Source organism: Erpetoichthys calabaricus, chromosome 1 (genome assembly GCF_900747795.2).
Source record: "Erpetoichthys calabaricus chromosome 1, fErpCal1.3, whole genome shotgun sequence".
Classification (NCBI taxonomy): Eukaryota; Metazoa; Chordata; class Cladistia; order Polypteriformes; family Polypteridae; genus Erpetoichthys; species Erpetoichthys calabaricus.
Genome location: NC_041394.2, coordinates 286,934,884 through 286,955,652, shown reverse-complemented (window position 1 = coordinate 286,955,652; position 20,769 = coordinate 286,934,884). Strand labels below are relative to the sequence as shown.

At 34.9% G+C, this 20,769-nt stretch overlaps 1 protein-coding gene across 3 annotated transcripts in view; it reads left to right on the top strand.

Moving 5' to 3' along the window:
• ppfibp1b (PPFIA binding protein 1b) overlaps positions 1–20,769 on the top strand; it is a 229,520-nt gene that overhangs the window by 113,032 nt on the left and 95,719 nt on the right. For 2 of the 3 annotated variants that reach the window (XM_028816186.2, XM_051934519.1), the window contains exons 6-7: positions 3,703–3,834; positions 17,313–17,405. In XM_028816186.2, coding sequence (XP_028672019.1) covers positions 3,703–3,834; positions 17,313–17,405 — 225 coding nt within the window. Of the gene's footprint in view, positions 1–3,702; positions 3,835–10,075; positions 10,178–17,312; positions 17,406–18,186; positions 18,280–20,769 lie in introns of all 3 variants that reach the window. The other variant, XM_051934515.1, reaches the window with a different exon arrangement.

Here is a 20,769-nt window from a genome sequence, read left to right as displayed (position 1 = left end):
GGACTTTCTTTATTTCATGTGTGCTGTCTGTCTGATGTACCAAACCTGCAGTTCCTATCTTTCCTTTTTCTTTCTCCACATAACCAATCACCACACGATAAATGTCTTTATGAAATTAAACATAGTTTAATATATTATAAACTTAGACCACGGAGTGTTCAGAACTTAAAAAAAAAAAAAATTGTAATACATGTTTAATTATGCCCTCCATTCAGGGTTGCGCCCATCCCAGTAAGCATTGTGTGCGAGGCAGGAGCAAATCCTGAACATGGCGCCAGCACATCGCAGGGTGAATACAAGCAATACATACACTAGCAGGGTTAATCTAGCATAACAAAACCCCACATCCTACATGACTTTGAAAGGAAACTAAAGCACGCCAAGTAAACCCACCAGAAAAACATGCAAATTCAAAGCGGGAAACAACCAGGACCGCAATCTCCACGCCACCGTGCCCCCACATAATTAATACCTACTTGAATGCATTTCATCATGAAAATTATATCAAGTATTTATCTTAGCATTCTAAATGATCAGGGAGCAGGAATATCATGAAATTAATGTATTCTGTGTGCTACCTGCTCCTCCTCTTAGAGCAAGAGGAAGTCAGTTTAAGAAGCACGTAGCGATTAATAAGGCTCCGGGAACACTTAACACAAAGCATTTAATGTGCTACTTTATTTTAAGATGTTTAGTTTAAGATGTTATTTTAAGAAGTTTAGTTTACGATGCTCTACTTTAATAACAAATTACGAGAATAAAGTCAACATGTCGACTTTAATCTCGACAAACAGTGAGAATAAAGTCAACATGTCGACTTTATTCTCATCATAAGCGTCAAGATTAAAGTGGAAATATCGAGAATAGAGTCAAGACGTCGTCACACTATTACACAGTACCCGGGTACATTACACAGTATTGAAAAAAATAAAACAAGTACAACTTGGCTTGCAGTATTATCCAGTAGTATAGAAACCGTATTCGCACATTTTAACATAATGGTCCACATCCGACCTTTTAAATCCAAAGTATCTCCAGACAACAGACATGACTCCTTTTTCCAGCAAAAGTTCTTCTGTGTCATCATTTTCAACTTTATCGTCTGCTATAGCTTCAGTTTTGGAATGTTCCCTGTCCGTTTTGTGGCTATGGTACAACTCTGGCTGGGCAGCTCAAGGACATTTCCATGACCTGGAATTAAACTCAACAGTGCATCTCTTTAGAGTCCTGAAAATAGCTGCCCACCAACATTCTCCATCCAACCTAACATTAGAACATTAGAATACTGTAGACGAGAACAGGCCATTCAGCCCAACAAAGCTCGCCAGTCCTCTCCACTTATTTCTTCCAAAAAACATCAAGTCGAGTTTTGAATGTCCCCAACGTCTTACTGTCCACCACACTACTTGGTAGCTTATTCCAAGTGTCTATCGTTCTTTGCGTAAAGAAAAACTTCCTAATGTTTGTGCGAAATTTATCCTTACCATGTTTCCAACTGTGTCCCCATGTTCTTGCTGAACTCATTTTAAAACAAGTCTCAATCCACTGTACTAATTCCCTTCATAATTTTAAACACTTCAATCATGTCACCTCTTAATCTTCTTTTGCTTAAACTGTATAGGCTCAGCTCTTTTAAGCTTTCCTCATAATTCAATCCCTGTAGCCCTGGAATCAGTCTAGTCGCGCTTCTCTGGACCTTTTGTAGTGCTGCTATGTCATTTTTGTAGCCTGGAGACCAAAACTGCACGCAGTACTCAAGATGAGGCCTCACTAGTGCATTACAAAGGTTGAGCATAACCTACTTGGACTTGTACTCCACACATCGTGCTATATAACCTAACATTCCGTTAGCCTTCTTAATGGCTTCTGAACACTGTCGGGAAGTCGATAGTCCACTATCACTCCTAAATCCTTCTCATAAGGTGTACTCTCGATTTTCCAACCGCCCATTGTGTATTCAAACCTAACATTTTTACTTCCTATGTGTAATACTTTATACGTTTACTGACATTAAATTTCATCTGCCACAAATCTGCCCAAGCCTGTATGCTATCCAAGTCCTTCTGTAATGATGTAACGGATTCCAAATTATCTGCTAATCCACCTATCTTGGTATCATCTGCAAACTTAACCAGCCTGTTACTTATATTCCTATCTAAATCATATATATATATATATATATATATATATATATATATATATATATACAGTGTATATTAAAAACAGCAGCGGCCCTAGCACTGACCCCTGTGGAACACCACTCTTAACATCGGCCAGTTCTGATGAGGTCCCTCGCACCATCACCCTCTGCTTCCTGTGTCTGAGCCAATCCTGCACCCATCTAAAAACATCACCCTGAACTCCTACTTCTTTTAATTTGATGCCCAACCTCTCATGTGGCACCTTATCAAATGCTTTCTGACAGAGCCTTACAGGATGTGCAGAGAATAATAGCAGAAAATCCACTAAATCCAGCTTTATGTCTCATCATACCTAAGAAGAAGTAAAGGGCTGGAATTGTTGTGTCAGTGTGATGTTTCAGGTTTTTTTTTTGTTTGTTTTTTGGTGTGGTTCTGTGGTAAGTGATTTTGTCTAAACAGTAACAGAGAACAAACAGATTGATTCTTGTGGAATTGTCCTGACAACTTTCACTCATTAGTCTTAAGCACCAATTGGGGTTTGGGTGAATTCCAACTATTCAGCTTCTAGCTTTTAAAGTTTAAACTTGTTAAGGCCAATATCAGCAACTAAGTCACTGCACAGAAGTTCACAAAATTTGGAATATGCCATTAGGACTTTAAAAGAAGACCTTTTATGATGTAATTAATTTATGTATATTTATTAATTTATTCTGTATGTAATTAAAAATACACCAAATAGACTTTGCAGATACTTTTGCATTAGACATATAGATTACTTACATTTTTATAGTGGCAAAAGCAACAAAAAAGTGAGTACAGTGCTATCTGTGTGCTTTATTTAAATATAGTGTGTTCTCATTATAATACTAAACCTTGCTTCTACAAAGCCACAAAAATAACGTATGTGCTTCATTGCTTGATCAAATCAAAATATTACTATGAATGAAACAAATGAAACCAATCTTAACAGAAGATCAGAATATGCAGAGTTCAGTACTGATTTCTTCTGCTTGTTCCCAGTTACCTTATGTTCTGTGGTCTTACTGTGAATTGATATTGTCTGTGTCACTCTGAACTTTTCATCAGATTAATATATTTGTTTATGGGAATGTGTTAAAATAAAGTTGAAAAAATATTTCTTCAGTTTAGCAAATACTAAATTTTCACTTTGAGTTTATTGTTAGTTATCCTTAGAGTGTTACAACACAATATTTGAACACAGATTGCTGTGAAGGAATTATACTGTATCTGTGCAAATTGAGGATGTTTTTCTATGGAAAAATGGAGAGAGCCATGGTTACCTTTTGAATAAAAATGTATTAAATCTGTTTAATTTCATACCTTAAAACATTTGTGAGCACCATCTCTTGCATTGGTTTTCATATATGATGACATATGTTTAGTAATGGAAAATGAGGACTTTTTAAAAAGGAAGGTGAAAAAAAAACAACTTGATCATTTTCATGTTTCATTTACATAGGTTTCTTCAAAGAAAGTTGCGTTCAGTTATTTTAATCAAGCGTGTATTAATTTATCCATCTTCTAACTTTTTTTTTTATAGGAGCTTTTGAGCAGAACTGCCTTGGAGACCCAAAAGTTGGATCTTATGGCTGAAGTTTCCAATTTAAAACTAAAACTAACTGCTATGGAGAAAGACCGACTAGACCTGGATGAGAGGTTCAAAGACAATGAGGTGTGATTCTAAAAAAATTTTTTTTACTTATTTGTTTTAATAGAATTTTTTTGCGTAATATATTGGAATTCACTGTTCGTTTTTTTTAAACTTATGAAAATCGGCTGATTTTTACGATGATCGATTTAATATTAACAATTATTAAAAATGTGTTTAAACAACTTTCAAGATGGTAAGTGATTTTTGTATATAATTAGACATTTGTTCTAATTAATTTCTATGTCCTGTCTGATTCAAAGTATTCATTTGCAGAGAAAATATGATACCGTACTGATTTATTTTGGCTTTCATATATCATAGTTAGTTTATCAAAAAACAACATAAGTATTTATGGTAGACAGCTTGATTGTAGTGAAAAACAGAGTATTTCATATATATAAGAAGTAATCAGCAAGTTTAAGAAAAAAGAAAAAGACCCATGTACTTGAATGTTGCCAGTGACTTTGATTAGAGCTCTTGCAGTTAAGAGTTTCTGAATACTTTGATGGCATAAAAATGCATTATATACTGTATACAATAATACTGTTTTTGTAAATTTTTTTTCAAATTTATTTGACATGCACATCATTTTGGAAACTATCAATAAAGCTAACAAAATGCTAGATTATATAGCACAATGTGTGTAGAGTACAAGTCAAGAGACTTTATGTGTAAACATTATAAAACATGCCTGGAGTATTGGAGTCCTGGTCTCCAGGCTACAAAAAAAGACATAGCAGCATTAGAAAAAGTGCAGAGGAGAGCAATTACGTTTATTGCAGAGCTACAGAGAATGAGATATGAGGAAAGCTTAAAACAGCTGAGCCTTTTCAGTTTAAGCAAAAGGAGATTAAGAGGAGACATGATTGAAGTGTTTAAAATTATAAAAGGAATTAGTAGATTAGATTTTTTTTTTATAAAAGCACATATAAAACAACAGAGGTTGCGCCAAAGTGCTGTACAAAATAGCATTAAAATAAACACAATACAAACAATTGCATGCAAAAGCAGATTAATAAAACAACCAATTGTAACATCCACCACAATCCCATCATACACAATGAAAGACAGAAGAAAACAAATACCGTAGATACTCGCGTATAAGTCAAAAAATGTATGCCTTAAAATTCATTCAAAAAGCAGAATCGACTTATCTGCGGGGCAGCACAATTGTCCATAGAATTTGGGTAATGACATTGTACACTCAACGCTTCACGGTGTTAAGTCACCGGTCATCTGCCGTTTCCCATGGTCTTTGAAATAATTATAAGACAGCAATACTATTGCTAATTAGCTAGTTTTTTTCTAATTTCATTAAATAATTCTTTAAACTGTGAAATACTTGAATTTGAGCATTAGCTTTTCCAGGTTTTGGATAACAAACATACCATTAGCTGCCACATGCAACCAGATTTGGAATCAAAAGAACCAAGGCAACGCACGCTATCAATGCGATGCAAGCGCAGCCCGCGATTCAAAAAATTTCTCTGCCTACCTGTTTTTCTCGTCTGACAGTAGCTGAAAAGCAGCATCAGGAGAGAGCAGCCTGAAGTAGTCCAGCAGCGGGTGATCTGGTGTGTCCAACAGCAAGCCATGCTGTCTTGTGAAGTCCGGTAGCCAGTTCGGCTCCCACGGATCAATGTCTGGGTATTCCTCCCACGCAAACCTTGCCATAGCTGCATCGGCTACGCGAATGCGTTCAGCTGGCACGGCATCGGCTGGTGTCCGATCAGCTGATGCTGGCTTCTCACTCTCTTGCTCGATTCCTGATCACTGTCAATAAAATCCGATTCTGAAAAATCAGAGTCCGACTCAGCGATAATGTGCAAAACATCGTCTGCCGAGTGTTTTCTTTTCTGCACTCGCTTCGCTCCCTTGTGACATATCGACGCCATCTTGCCTTTTCCTCTGAATTTAATGACAAGGGTATTTCACATATCTGTGGATATTGTCTTATTTACAATTTTTCCACATGAGCAAAATTCAAAGAATAAAAGGTCAACAAGAGTATGTAAAACTTTTGTTTTTGACTCCCAAAGTCTACCAAGTTCACTAATTAGAAATCTGTCTGTAGTACAGTGGATCGAGACTGTTACTTTAAAATGAGTTTAACAGGCACACAGGGACCCGGTTGGAAACATGTTAAAGGTAAATTTCGCTCTAATATTATGAAGTTTTTCTTCACACAGAGAACCATAGAGACATGGAATAATAAGTTATTAAATAGTGTGGGTGGCAATAGTACTTTAGGGGCCTTCACAGCTAGTCTTGATATTATTTTGGAGATTGGCAAGGTATGTTGGGCTGAATGGCTTGTCCTTATGAAAAGTTTTGATGGTAGACCTTAACTTTAAAAATAGCTGTTCTAAGAAATGGTTTAATTATAAACATTTTATTAAAAACTCTCTAATTTGTGCTAATAGAAACTTTGTGCTATTGTTTTGGCCATGGCCAATGAAATGATTATGATGAAAAGAGATGCTGGACCTCACAACAACTTATTGTGAAAATGAGTATCTTAGCACACTTCTGTACTTGGCGTTTAGTAGCATTAATATATACAGACTCTGGAATGACCTACCGAAATTAATCAGGTCAGCTGACTCCACGAATTCTTTTAAAAAACAACTCAAAACTCATCTGTTCAGGAAGGTTTTTAGCTCTACTTGACTTTACTACCCTTCTCTCAGTTTACCTCTCTGTCAAGATGCTAATGTAACCTGTGTGTGTGCTAGACCATCAATTATGTTGTCTTTTTTTTTTCCAGAATTCACTGTCTTAATCTTCTTTATTTATTTATCTGGTTTCTACAATGCTATATACTGTATACACTGCCGTTCTTTATTATATTCTGTAAGTGCCTTGAGCATGGGAAAGGCGTTATATAAATAAAATGTATTATTATTAATTTGTTAAAAGGCCTGCTCAAAAATGAAATTGATGCCTCATAATGATGTCATGTGCACATAAGATTTGCAAAGCCTTGGAAACGAATCATGAGCAATGTGCATCAACCTGACCTGCATATGGTACACAAATAATTATAGTTTTTATCAATCTATTTTTAACCTCCTTACTTCACATGTGTAAATGGCGCTGTTTATACTGATATATGCAGTCTGATTGCTGCTGCCAATGAAATCCATTTGCTGATTAAATCGCCACACATAATCTCATAGTCTTTAAAAAGTAAATGAACAAAACAAAGGCAAGCAAACCACTAAAAACATACACATTTCCCCTCTGCAGACAGTACCTGTTTTTTCTTTCTTTAATTACCTTTTAGAAGATACTGCATGACAACTTAATATGCTTACAACCAGCCAACTACAGCATCATCTTGTTAAGAGCACTTCACAAGGCCCAGAAAATTGGCACCTGTGCTACAGGCTGTAGTTTGCCCATCTCTGATTGTAATAGATGATGCTATCATCATTAGCATGAATAGTGTTGGATACTCTGACTGAACATTATCAGATCGTTTTTTAATCTCCTTGGCTGTTTTCATTTTGTTTTCTATTCATTAACTTGTATATTGTAGTATTTACTAGTCTGAAATTTGATGCTCCAACACTGCAATCTTCTTTTCTTCGCTGTATTGTAAGTTTATTCTTCAGGCTTCGATTCCAGTTTCACGGTAATGTGGCAGTAACATGGAATAGTTCATTATAGTCTGAATTGAAGGGGCTGTCCTGCATTGACGGAATGCCACAGAAAATAGCAGCAATAAACAGCTATGTCAGCAAGTTTGGTATGTGTTTTGTCTTGGTAGAGTAATATATTGCTCTACTTTCCCCTATTGTATTATTAATATGTAGCCTTTGTCAGAATGCCTAATCTCACAGACTTGCCACTGTTTATAAGGTATTATACAGTAGTATATAACTTATCCCCACCTTCCCTTCTATATCTATAGGCAATTAGGTATAGTAAAAAGACAAACAGGAGTTAAGTTACACATAAAACAATGTACTATTGATAATATTCATAAATAATAACAATATGCAACGTACATTTGAATATTGCAAACCATACAACCTGATTAAATGGTGATGTGTAGTTTCAGGCGGCACACAGACTTGTAGTTATTTAAAATGTCTCTAGTTAAAGCATCATTCAGCTTTCTTCAGAACAGGCCGTATGCCTGTTCCAGTATGGCTGCTAAACTGTGGTTTCCATTCTGTTGTCCTTTCAGGTCATGGTGTGATAGTCTTCATCAGTTGTTGGTTAGTAAGAGAGAGAGAGAATGTGGTTGAGCAAGCAGATTTATAGATTCTCTGTCCAAACCCTAGAGCCAATAGGACATCATGGTACTTAAAAGCTTCTGATCCAAGCCAATTCCAAACAGCCATACTTCAAACCAATGGGGGAATACAACATCTTAAAACCTGCCACCCCCCAAGACCATATGTTAAAGTAACCTGGCTTCCTTACGGGGGTTGAAAGACTTTAGCAGAGAAACACTCGCCAAACTGGTTTAAAGCACACCCCCCAACTCTGTCGTAAAATTCAAAGAAACTCAGTCGTGAAAGGGGGGACAAACACGAATGCCTTTCACCAAAGTAACACTAAATTACATTGCTTTGCCTAAATTATGAATAAAGACATACAAAATATTTATCAAGTTATATGCAAAATCTCACATCACAACAGTATGTTTGAAATTTTGGTGTAAGCCCTGCTTTAAAAAGACACCCCTACTGTAGCTTGATTTTTTCGTGATTTGAATGCATTATTTTGCTGCTATTATTATTTTCAGTCATCTTGAGGCTCCCTAGTTGAGAACTGCTGATGTAGAGTAGCACTGAAAGAATTGGAACTTTCAGGTCAGTTTTGTATATTCAGACTGAAATATACATTTGAATATATTGAAAGTTCAGGTATGAATTAACATGTTTTAGATTTAACATGGCAAACGTGGGAATTTTCACTGTTGTGTCCACACATGTTTATAAATGCAAGAGGAGAGGAAAACTAACACTTCAAAATTGTTTAAGGATATAGAGTATGGTTAGCCACTGAAACAAATTTAATACAACTCGGTTAGCCCTTTTTGTTCTATTTTTTTTGGATAGTGCTTTCATTTAATCTAAACCTGTTACTGTCTACATTCCAATTCCCATACAACAAACAATATTCTCTATGACATGAAACTTATTACCAAGGATGTGCACAAAGAATTCAGACATTCATGTCACATTTTTATTCTTGTTCTAGTCCCTTGTCAGTCATTGTCTGTGTTGGATTTGATTGTTTTTCTCATGTTTGAGTGGGATGTCCTATGGTAGTTCATTTGCTTTCACTATTCTAAAGGTGTAGATTGGCCTTATGTTAATAAAAGCGAGTTTACCTGGGTGGTGCCTATGGTGACTCATTTATAAACAGCTGATAAAAAAATGAGCGGGATTATGTTCAGTTAATTGGAATATTAGCAGCAAGATAATTGTTTGGCATAGAAGAAAATAAAGCAACTTCTAATGACATACAGCAGGACTGCCAACTGCCTGTGGTGAAATTACATTGTCCTTCAACTAGCAATTATAGACAAATGCTCTGTGATATAAAGAATTTGAACTACAATATGTAACCTAAGGCACATTTTATTTTCTGCCAAATTGTAGACTTTAATGTTATACTTTTAAGGTGTTGTGGTTTAAAGATAGCAACAGAATAAGAAGCAGCAAAGGCCATTATACCAGCAGTAGAACAGTTAGTATATGTTAGTATATCAGTCATTTGTAACTTTACAAAAACATTAAGCAATGTAAAACACATTTTATATTTAACTGATATTTTTATCTTATTTCCTCTGAGTTTATACTTCCATACCATAATCAAAATTGTGCTTTATGAAATTTGACAAACTCTGTTTATGCTGTGCTATATTAGCATTTACCCCATTAGTGTCTTTTTCTGTTAACCATTTTTATTAACTTGCTATAGTGCAGTGTCATTAATGTCTTCAGTATTTTATTGAATTTAAGCATTGATTGCATTTTATAGCAATCACATTAACTGCTCATTGCTTCCATCATATTCTGTTTGCTGCAGTCTAGATTAACACATTGGTAGACTTAGTATTTTTGCAGTTAAGTGTATTTGCTAAATGTCTTACATAAAAAACACAAATATTTTTCTGCTTGTGACCGTGTATATGCTGCATCTGTTTATATACATAAACATTTCCTTTATTCTATTCATCTGTTTTGTTTCTGCATTTTAAACATTTTTTTTTTGTTTTTCACTTACTTAACCCATTTAGTCACTGCATAACTTAATTTCTGACCTCCGAGACCAGATGGAGACCTTGGAGGTGGAACTAGCCCTTTTCCAAGAAAAGAGGTTACATTATGGTGATCAAGAGGTGACTTTAACCAAAACGTTTTTCCAGTTTTTAACTTAGTGAATCAATATTGCTTTGCATGGCCATACTGTATGTATTCAGCAAAGTAAAGTTAATCGTCGTCTTTCCTGGATGTTTCATTCTGAAGCATGACATGTTGTATTATTTTATTTTAACATTTACTCAAAGTCTAATTGAAGCACACTCGATTTTGAACTTGGATATAAATTTCATATTCTTTGTGGCTTTAGTCTGGTTTTGATCTGTGTAACTGTTTAATTTTTTAATTAGTTAAAATTTAATTGGGTAGTGTAGATCAGTACAATCCTTACACCGATTTTTTGAAAACATTGTAAATGGTTACAGCAAAAAAAGGATATTCAAGATAAAACTGATTTAACAAACATTTCAAATTCAGAGTTATCAGAAAAGTGTACAGTTCTATCAAAATGGGCCTATCTTCAGGGGCAAAGTGTATTATACTTGGCAGTACTGGAATGAGATTCAAAATTATGAAAAACAACCACATATTTTATTGCTAGAAATACACAGTAATAATTAAAATATACATTCACAAAGGCTGCTATGTTGTTTATTTAGATTTTGTTTTCAAAAATTGTTTTCATCTGCATAAACTCTGTATAAAATTTTTAATAGAAAAAATGAGTGTTGCAGTTTTGCATTTAATGTTAAAACTGATTGGTTAAATGCCAAAACCTCACCTGACCGAAAGATCCAGTGTCTTTTCTTTATCTGTGGCTTTTTACTAGATTTCACATGTTAAAACATTTTTATTTATAAACCAAATTCTAAGTAACCAGCACTGAAGTCAAGCGTAGTGGTGGTTGGGAGCATGCACTGATAGTGTAGTGTAGCCATGCAGCAGGTGACACATTAGCGCCACACTAGTTGTTTCAAACTAATTATTTTATACTTGTAGCAGAGTCCTTCATCAACTGCAAAGTGCCTCATAAATGTATGGAAGCACATCAACATTTTTATTACTGTAGATTCCGGAATATAAGCCGAAAATTTCGTCCTAGATTTTTGGCTTGGAGTTTGGGGGTCGGCTTATGCAACGAGTATCGTTTCAGATTCAAGATTTCCAGCGCAATGCCGGTTTTGCCGATGAATACGGAAGTAATTAATGATGAAACCACAGCACCATCTTTCAGATGAAGATGTAACTTTGCATGCTGGTACTTTAAATTAAATAAAGAATTTATTCAAAAAAGTGTTTTAGTTGTTGATTTTATTAATAAAATTTATAGTAAATTATCGGGAAGTTTAAAATAAAATACCGACTGTAAATGTCATTATAAAAAATCCTTGAATGAAAAAATCGCCAATCCTCTTAACCGCTGCCATACAGTAATTAAAATGAATGAGTATCGTAATTGAATTTAAAGATTAGGATTAGTAAGATTTGATGAATAATTAGTTACTGTTCGGCATAGTAAGGTTCGATCCATTATGAAACAAAAAAAAAATGAGATTTTATATTTAATATATAATTATAATTTTATTTACAATGATCCCGGGTAAATTATTATACAATAGCACAGAGCAATTTAATACTGTTCACAAATAACTTCATAACAATACATAATTAGTAAACTAATTGATATGAATTATTAGTCATCAGTTGAATAACAATTATATTGTCTTTGAGACACAATTACCGCGGGTATATACACAATCGCTGACTAATTGTCATGGTTTAATCACTATTTAAACACTGAAACACTCGTATACACTAATATATATGAATTTAATACTTACTACACACTAAAATCCATTGAATTCCTCATCATCGCTATCCTCCCCATCGAATAACACATTCCAGTCCTCTGGACAAATAATATCATCATACATGTTGTACTCCTCGGTATCGTCGATAAGTTGGGTGAGAGGCACATCATCATCATCCTCCCATAACATATCATCTTCCGTACCGTCCATGGCATTACTGATGGAACACTTTTTGAATGATTTTATCACAATCTCCGGTTTGATCTCAGCCCACGCCTCGACAATCCACTCACACACAGTTGCCAAAGGTGCAGCACGCATGTTACCAGCAGCGGTAAATGTCTGCAACCCAGACAGCATCCAAGTGTTCCACTTTTTGCGCAATAAGTCCTTGAACGGTTTGTTCAGGCACACATCCAAAGGCTGAAGTACGGAAGTTAATCCACCAGGAATAACTGCTATGTCTGTGTTAACTTTATTTAACTCGGACTTAACATCGTCAGCTAAATGTGACTTAAACATATCCCACACAAGAAAAGCACGTTCACGTAACATCCCACCAGGACGACGACTCCACACCTCTTTAATCCACTTTTTACAGCCATCCTCATCCATCTACCCTTTCTCTTGAACATGAACAACCACTCGGAGAAAGAGTATGAAACTGAATGCTCAAGTCAAATGTATCTGTGCAGTGCACCATTACTGTTAAGTATAATTTGAGGCTGCAAAGACTTTAGTGAAGAGAAAGAAAAAGTGTAGTTTTTTTTTTTTTTTTTTTTTTTTATGCCATAGTAGACATAAATAGAAATGGTAATGACATCTACATGACAAAGGCTTCTGAATCATGTTTAGGTTAGGCAAGTACAGTCTGCATAGCTCCAGTGTATAGAAGCAAATTTAAAAAACTCAAAACTACATTTAAAAGTAGAAGACTGATGAACAAGCTGCAGTAAAATTCTGTAATTGCACAGCATTCCTTCAAATAAATGAGCATCTCCAGTTGTATGGAGATAAGTGGTAGTGCTTACTATTTTCTGGCAATTATTGATTAGTTGAAATATGTGTTTAGAGGAATACAGCACTGTGTCAATTGCTGGTTGTGTGTCTCATCACTATAATGTCACAGGATGTTTTATTTTTTCTAAGAGGACACAGCTGTTGCTGGTAACCCTTTATATGACCAGTTCTTTAGCATCACACAAATTTGTAAAGTGGGTGCCATGCATATACCATAGAAATTCTCACTTTTGTGCATTTTGCTGTAGCCTTACTCAATCTGTGAAGCCAAAAACCTCTTTTTTAAAAGTAATGCTACATTATTCTTACTTACAATTTTGTATAAATGAGCACTTGTTCAATTTGCAATAATAAGTAGTTAGCAAAATATTACAGTAGTATTTTTCAATATACTCAGCTGCACCACTTTATTTTTAGAAGTTTAAGGAAGAGTTTTTGTATGCAGGTAACTTTACAGCCTTTGTGATAAAGTTTTTAATGAAGCTACTTTGTCTTGTGTCCTTGAGACTGAACAGCGCTTCCAAATGTGGCCAGGAATACATAGTACTGTTTCTTTTTTTAAAGAGTGTTGTTGCTACCACTACATCCAGAACTTTCTGCTGCTTCTTTCATTACATATGCAGTAGAAACAAATTCACTTCAGAGTAGATTTAAGGTGGGAACTTCTACAATGCATACAATACATTCTACAATGGCCAATACATTGAAACACTACACTATGACATACTGAGATGCACCCCCTTACTGAGCCACAGAAATAACTGCACGGTCATTGTGTCATTTACTAAAATACTTTGCACTCCAAGATCATGATCTATGACCCCAAAAACTTTCGCATTCATGTTTATTTTAAATTGCTACTGTAAACTCTTAATTATATACTAACAAAAAAAATTAAATAGCTAAACTTTGAGTTAAAACAATTTCAGGTTAAATTGTGATAGTTTGTAGATTTGTACACAAAAGGTAATGACAAATATTCTCGGCGCATGGGTGCTCAGAAGTATACCCTTTTAATTTTATATGTGTGCATGCTCTAACCCAACTAAGCTATTTTAAGTGTTGTTCCCTCATAATGCATTTCTTTTAATATATGGCTTGAAAGAAATTGTGTAAATGTATAGACTCATGTACTTAGCTGTAACTAATCCAGAAAAGGCAGACTGCTCAAAGAAGTCTGTAAAACATTCAAAATTGACTCTTTAAATGATAATATTTAAAAGTAGAAATGACTTTTTGTGACACATTTTCATCACAGGCTATATTTCCATTTCTGATAGACTATCTATATGTCAAAGCAATGGCATTTGGGGATCTGTTAAAATAGGAACCATCACCCACATAGGATCCCATAGGATCACAGAAAGTGACAAGTAAATCCTGGTCAATGTTTGATTGCACTGTTAGTATTTCTTGTGTGTTAATTTGAAGAATCAGTTGTCTAAAAGTACATATATTTTATGTTACATATAGTTTTTTTAATACACCTATTGGTCACAGCATTAAAAACACCTGCCTAATATTGTGTAGGTCCGGCTTGTGCCACCAAAATATCTCTGAAGGTGTCCTGTGGTATCTGGAAGAAATACGTTAGCAGCAGATCTTTTAAGTCCTGTAAGTTGTGAGGTGTGGTCTTTTTTGATCGGACATGTTTATCCAGCACATCACACAGATGCTTGATTGGATTAAGATCCAGGTAATTTGGAAGCCAACTCAACACCTTGATTTCCTTGTCATGTTCCACAATCCATTCCCGAGCAATTTTTGCAGTGTGTCCAGGGCACATTATCCTCCTGAAAGAGGCCACTGTCATCGTTGAATACCAATTGCTGTACATGGTCTGCAACAATCTTTAGGTAGGTGGTACATATCAAAATAACATTCACATAAATACCAGGACTTAAGTTTTTGCAACAGGACAATCCCCAGAGTATCACACTGCCTCTGCTGGCTTGCCTTCTTCCCATAGTGCATTCTTCTGCCATCTCTTCCCCAGGTAAACAACGCACATACACCTGATCATCCACGTAATCTTAAAGAAAACATAACTCCTCAGTGAGCCGTGGGTGCCCATGACCCTGTTAAGCTCCCTGGTTGTCCTTCCTTGGGCTAATTTTGGTATGAACTAATCACTATATACCGGGAACCGGAGACAATGACCTGCCATTTTAGAGACGCTCTGACCCAGTCATCTAGCCATCATAATTTGGCCCTTGTCAAAGTCTCTCAGATCCTTATGCTTGCCCATTTTTCCTGCTCCCAGCACATCACTTTTAAAAATTGACAGTTCACTTGCTGCCTAATATATCCCAAACATGGGCAGATGCCAATGTAGCAAGATAAACTGTTATTCACGTCACCTGTCAGTTGTTTTAATGTTGTGACTGACCAGTGCATATTGATAATTAACACCTGTATGTGTTAATAACTGAATCAATACTTGACAGTTACTATTAAATGTAACTATCTAATATGCAAAACATGGTCGTTTCTTTTTATTCATTTTTAAAACTTTCAATAAACCTTTTTTTTAACCAGCTAAAGAGTAGTCATCCAATTGTTTTATACATATTTAGAAATTACTGACACATTAATGTTATATTTTTCAAGAAAACCTTTCACTATACAGTATTATTGACTTTATTTATGCCTTCCTGTCATAATAACTGCATTTTCCCTGAAGAGTTACCATGTATTTTTGTGTTTTTGTTGACTTGTGCTTTAAATCAGATGTCAGTTCTACTTTATAATTGAAATGTTTTGTATCGTTGGATTCTTTCACGCATTTAACTGAAACTTGCTGCATTTTTTCTGTAGTAAAAAGGAGTAAAAGAATAACTATTGCAAGTAAATTTAAAAAAAAAACTTATTTGCTTATGCAAAGATTAATAGAGCAAAGCACCAGTAAGTTGGTCATTCCCACAAAATCAAATGATAATTACTTGATGAAAATAGTAAAGCACACTAAATGTAAAGTTCTAATGTGTTAATCTTTCTAGCCCACTGCAGATGTTGGTACAACAAGTGCTTGATAACCATAAACATATTTAAGGTCTTGAATTGCTTGGGAATGTGAAGGTTTCCTGGAGCTGACCTGGGCATTGTGGAATTGTTAAATGTCTGAGTTGGTCTGTAAATTGCACAAGAGGAGTATAAGTCTTATACAGGAGATGGTGAACATGTTGCAACTTTGACCAAAGAAACTGGCATTGAAACAATTGGGGGTAGTAATTAATGCAGAGATAAAATTAAAGTATTTATATTTAATGTAAGATGAGACTTCTTCAGTTTACAAAATGGAAGTAATACTGTACATTATATATGTGTGTGTGTATATATACATACTGTATATTAGATATAGTGTGTCTGTGCGTTATCTGTATTATTTATATCTATATCATCCCTTTATTGGACAATTTTGCCTTAAAATTAGACATTGTGAAAAGAGGACACCAATTGGAATATAATATAGTAGATGTGACTGTGGATTATTTAAAATGACGCCAAAATCGATGACTTAATTTAATTCATTAGTCATTCTGAGTCTGAAGTTCAAATGCAGCATAGCAGAAAATATACATTGTTAAAGCTTCCCAGTAATTTTTGCTAATGAAATCCTCAAGCTAGAAGCTAACCGATAGACAATGTTTAAAATCCATTACAGTATAAATTTATCTTGCAGTCTTTATTTATGTTTTAAGGCATTAATAAATTCATCTCTGAGTAGTCTAATGCTTTGCTTTGCGATTGATAGATAATGATTTCTAGTCTTTCAGGTATTAAAAGTAATTTAAACATCAGCCTCCTTTGACTTTTGATGTCACTTTGGATTTTAGTGTTATAGAATCATACTGTTATTCCTTCTAAGCAATTACCTTGAAGGCAGTTTCAGTGTTTCTAGGTCGAATCCATATTTATCTTTAAACAGTTCGTTACATTGAAGCAGAGTATGCTCTATATAAGGTTGAAAACGTAATGACAATTATTTGTCAAAGGCATGGTTTTGTGTTTTATGTTACTGGCATGATGCATGGATAAAATGCAACTAATGACCATGTCCCGTAAGTTGTTAATCCATGTTGGAATTGTTACATTTATTAAGTATGTTTAGATTCCATATGGATATTAGTGCCAAACTGAGTTTTGTTTGAGATGAGATAGTTAAAATGTCTTTTGTTGAAGTCCGCAGTGTTGGAGATTAAGTTTTGAAAGTAGATATTGCTGTGCATGGCTTAGGTTTAATAGTGTGGCATCATTGAAATCCATGAAAAAATTATTTTAAAACTCTTTTGGACTTCCACTTTCAAATCTGACCAGTTATATACAATATTTTCTAATTTAATTTTTATTAGTTGAATATAATAATATTGTCTTCTACTGATAGTGCCTGATCCAGGAGATAAATGAGCTGACTTACAGAATAACAGAAATGGAAAATGAAAGACTCCAATATGAAAAGAAATTAAAGTCAACAAAGGTGAGTTGAACAGCAAGGTTTTTAAACCAACTTTCTGTTTTGTTTTATTGCCTTGAGATGCTAATTTAATTTACGAAAGTATCACACAGTAATTTTTGTGTAACAAATTTTGTTTTTAGGGCTTATACATAAAACTATGCCTACCAGAATATTATGTCTTAACAGATCACAACAGAGGTTGATGTTTTAGCATCTCACAAACTTCTTATCTGCCAAACCAAAATATTTGTTTTGTATTGTACAGCTTAATAAAAGTCTTGATTACAGGATGATCCTAAATTATGTTTTTTTAAATAAAATAATTCTGCTTTTCTAATGCCCTGCATACTATATTTCATATAAAAGCATCAAAGAATGTAATGCCAGCCTGCACTGCTGTAGAAGTAAATTATCAGTCATCATAATAATAATACTGCTGGTTTTCTTTTGATGTGTAGTTAAGACAAGTGACTTGCAGTAATGCACTAAACTACACTGAACCATATTAATACTGTACTTTTTCACCTTTAATTTACTGAGTTTTACTTTTTTTAGGTACTTTTTAGGTACATATTTATCCTTTTGTGTTTAGTATTTACTACAAAATGTTGCTTTAAGAATGCAATTTTACCTGAAAATGAAAACCACTTTGCCAAGATAACATTAATGATGCCTGCTTTATTCTTATACAGAGTAATAGTTTTAGTACTTTGACAAATTATACTAAGAGCTTAATGTTATGGCTCACTTTTTATTCCCTCCTTCTGTCAATTACTTTCTTTTCCACTGTTTCTGTCACTAGTCACTTATGGCCAAAGTCTCTAGTCTGAAAATCAAGGTGGGTCAGATGCAGTACGAAAAGCAGAGGATGGAACACAAAAACCAAGCATTGAAGGTTTGGTGTTCTCTGGGTATTTTCTGCATCGTGTTGTATTGTCAGTTATGTGTCAGTCACTTTTTCTGTTTCCACAATTTGTTTGTAGACTGTAATCCTGTAAGAGGAAATTACTAACGTTTTCTCAAAGCCTTTGACTTGGCTGTTCTATAATAATGGATGTCAATATAAAATCTTTCTTTCCAGAGGTAACTGGCTTTCTGATATTTATACTGTTACCTTACTTATGCACAGATCTCCATTTTTTGATTAGATATACCACAGCAGCATAGATATTTAGCTTATAATTATGAGTGCCTTTCTTACCAGAGATACATTGGAATGTCTCTGTTAGATGAGAAATTACTGTTCAGTCAGAACCCACCATCTTTCAGTAATTTTTCCTTAGCAAGTTTCACTCCAGTTTTGCTTACCTCCATTTTTCTGTTGAAAGAATAGTCGGATTCAATATAATCTTGAGAGACTTAATGATACAGCACCAGAGAATGAACTGTTCATGAAGCAAGAAATTTAGTGATAGGATGCACTGTGCTACATAATATGTACTTTGACATGAATGCTTTGCTTTAGAGCTCTTGCAGATTAAATTCACAAAACCATCATCATGTGGAATCATTACACATTTTACATAAGCATTTAACCTGTTTATTTACAGCTATTAAATAGCTAAGCCTTTTGGTTTATTAAAAGCTATTGAAAATTTAGTGAAACTTTGAAACTTTGGTCATATATGTATCATTATAATCTTTAGAAACCATTTATGTTAAGTTCAACTTGGACAACCTACTGAGTGTTTTTTTTTTTAAATCATGTTTTCCTATTATTTACCATATTCCCTGAGGTGCTTAAACCATTTTTGCCTATTGCATGTCTTTACAATCCTTAATCTCTGCAGTAGAGCAGAATATCATTGTCCCTTCCCCATGAACAATGACCTGGATGTGAAGGGACTGTCCTCCTTGGAGAATCACCACCAACTGTCATCCAGGGGTTTCCCCCTTGGAGATTTGCATACATTGTCCAGGGGATTTGTTTCAGCCATTTAAGTAGCAACCTTTCTCAAAGGCTTCTGCAAACCGCCCGTGGCCCTTCTTATTCAGTTCAATTGTAATTCATTACTCCACTCAACTCAATTAGATATACAGTATCTTGCAACCCAATGCACTAAGGCCATTCTGTTCAAACACACCCTGATAGCTGTGCAATTTAGATTATTTGGTTGTTTGAATATTCTCAACTGCACTCAGAATATGTATTTGCTCTTATGACCAATAGTTTGCTTCTGGTAATGCAATGCCAAGTATGACAGAATTAAAGGAGCTTGATAGACGGTGTACAGTATTCTGGTCATGTGTTAAAGTAACATTTGTGCTAATAACCATATATAGTGTAATGTATGATATACAGTACCAAATTATATCTACATTAGTGCTTAAAGACAGAAAATTAATTTTAATTCAAGGCAGGTAATTGTTACTTAGCAGCTCAAAAGAAACTATCCAGAATGTGAATATAGTTAATGCTATAAAAATTTACACATTACTGTCTGGCTTGTGCATTTTGAAAAGGATGGGAAATCTGACTTGCTTTAAATATACAGTAAATACAACTGTTACTTTAGGCTTCAGCTATTAAGATCGTAAAGATCTGAGGCTAAGTCATTTTAGCCCATCATAACTTTATCAGTTCATATACACCTAATATTTCAGTAGTAAAGCTGAGTAATGCTTTCAAGGTCAAGGTGTTTCTTTGAACATCATTGCCAGTTATATAGCATTATGTATCTGTAGTACTAGGCATAAACTGCTGTTTTCTAGTGTTGGTATTATATGCAGTTCTCTCCATCTACCATTGATATACAGTAGACCCCCGCGAAGTTGCGGTTCAGATTTCACGGCCTCAGTCTTTCGCGGATTTTTCCTTAGAACCTATCTAATAATTGTTAGCGGAAACCGCAAATATCCTCTGCAATTTTTATGGCTTTTTTCATGGCAATACTGTACTGTAGAGAGAACAGGAAGCAACTGTAGAGGAAACGCGGCTTGGGATGGTGAAAGTAGCCAATAGAATTTGAAATTGCAACTCCCAGCAGTCCCTGCAGTGGCTCTGATTGGTTTTCTGCTGAGGGTGCTGGGGCTGTTGGGGTCAAAGGATGTTAGCACAGCTTTTAAAAAGGGGGCCAGTGACCAAAAGCAAAAAAAAAAGTTTTTATAATTTGTTTCAAGTTCCTGTCTGTCTGCCTTCTATTGGGTTACCTGTACTTATTCGTTTTGTCCTGGATCGTTTCGTGTTTGGCGTCTGCATTGTCTGCCGTTTGCCTGTGTACATGCGTACATGCCTCTTTCAGTGGATTCATGGCCATTCTGCAAAGAAAAAAGCACTCCTGAACCCGTCTTCACCATTTCAAGAACTAGCAGTAGGACTATCTTTACATTCCCATTCAACATGCAGATCTCTGGACTATCTATTTTCTTCATTACACTTCATCCG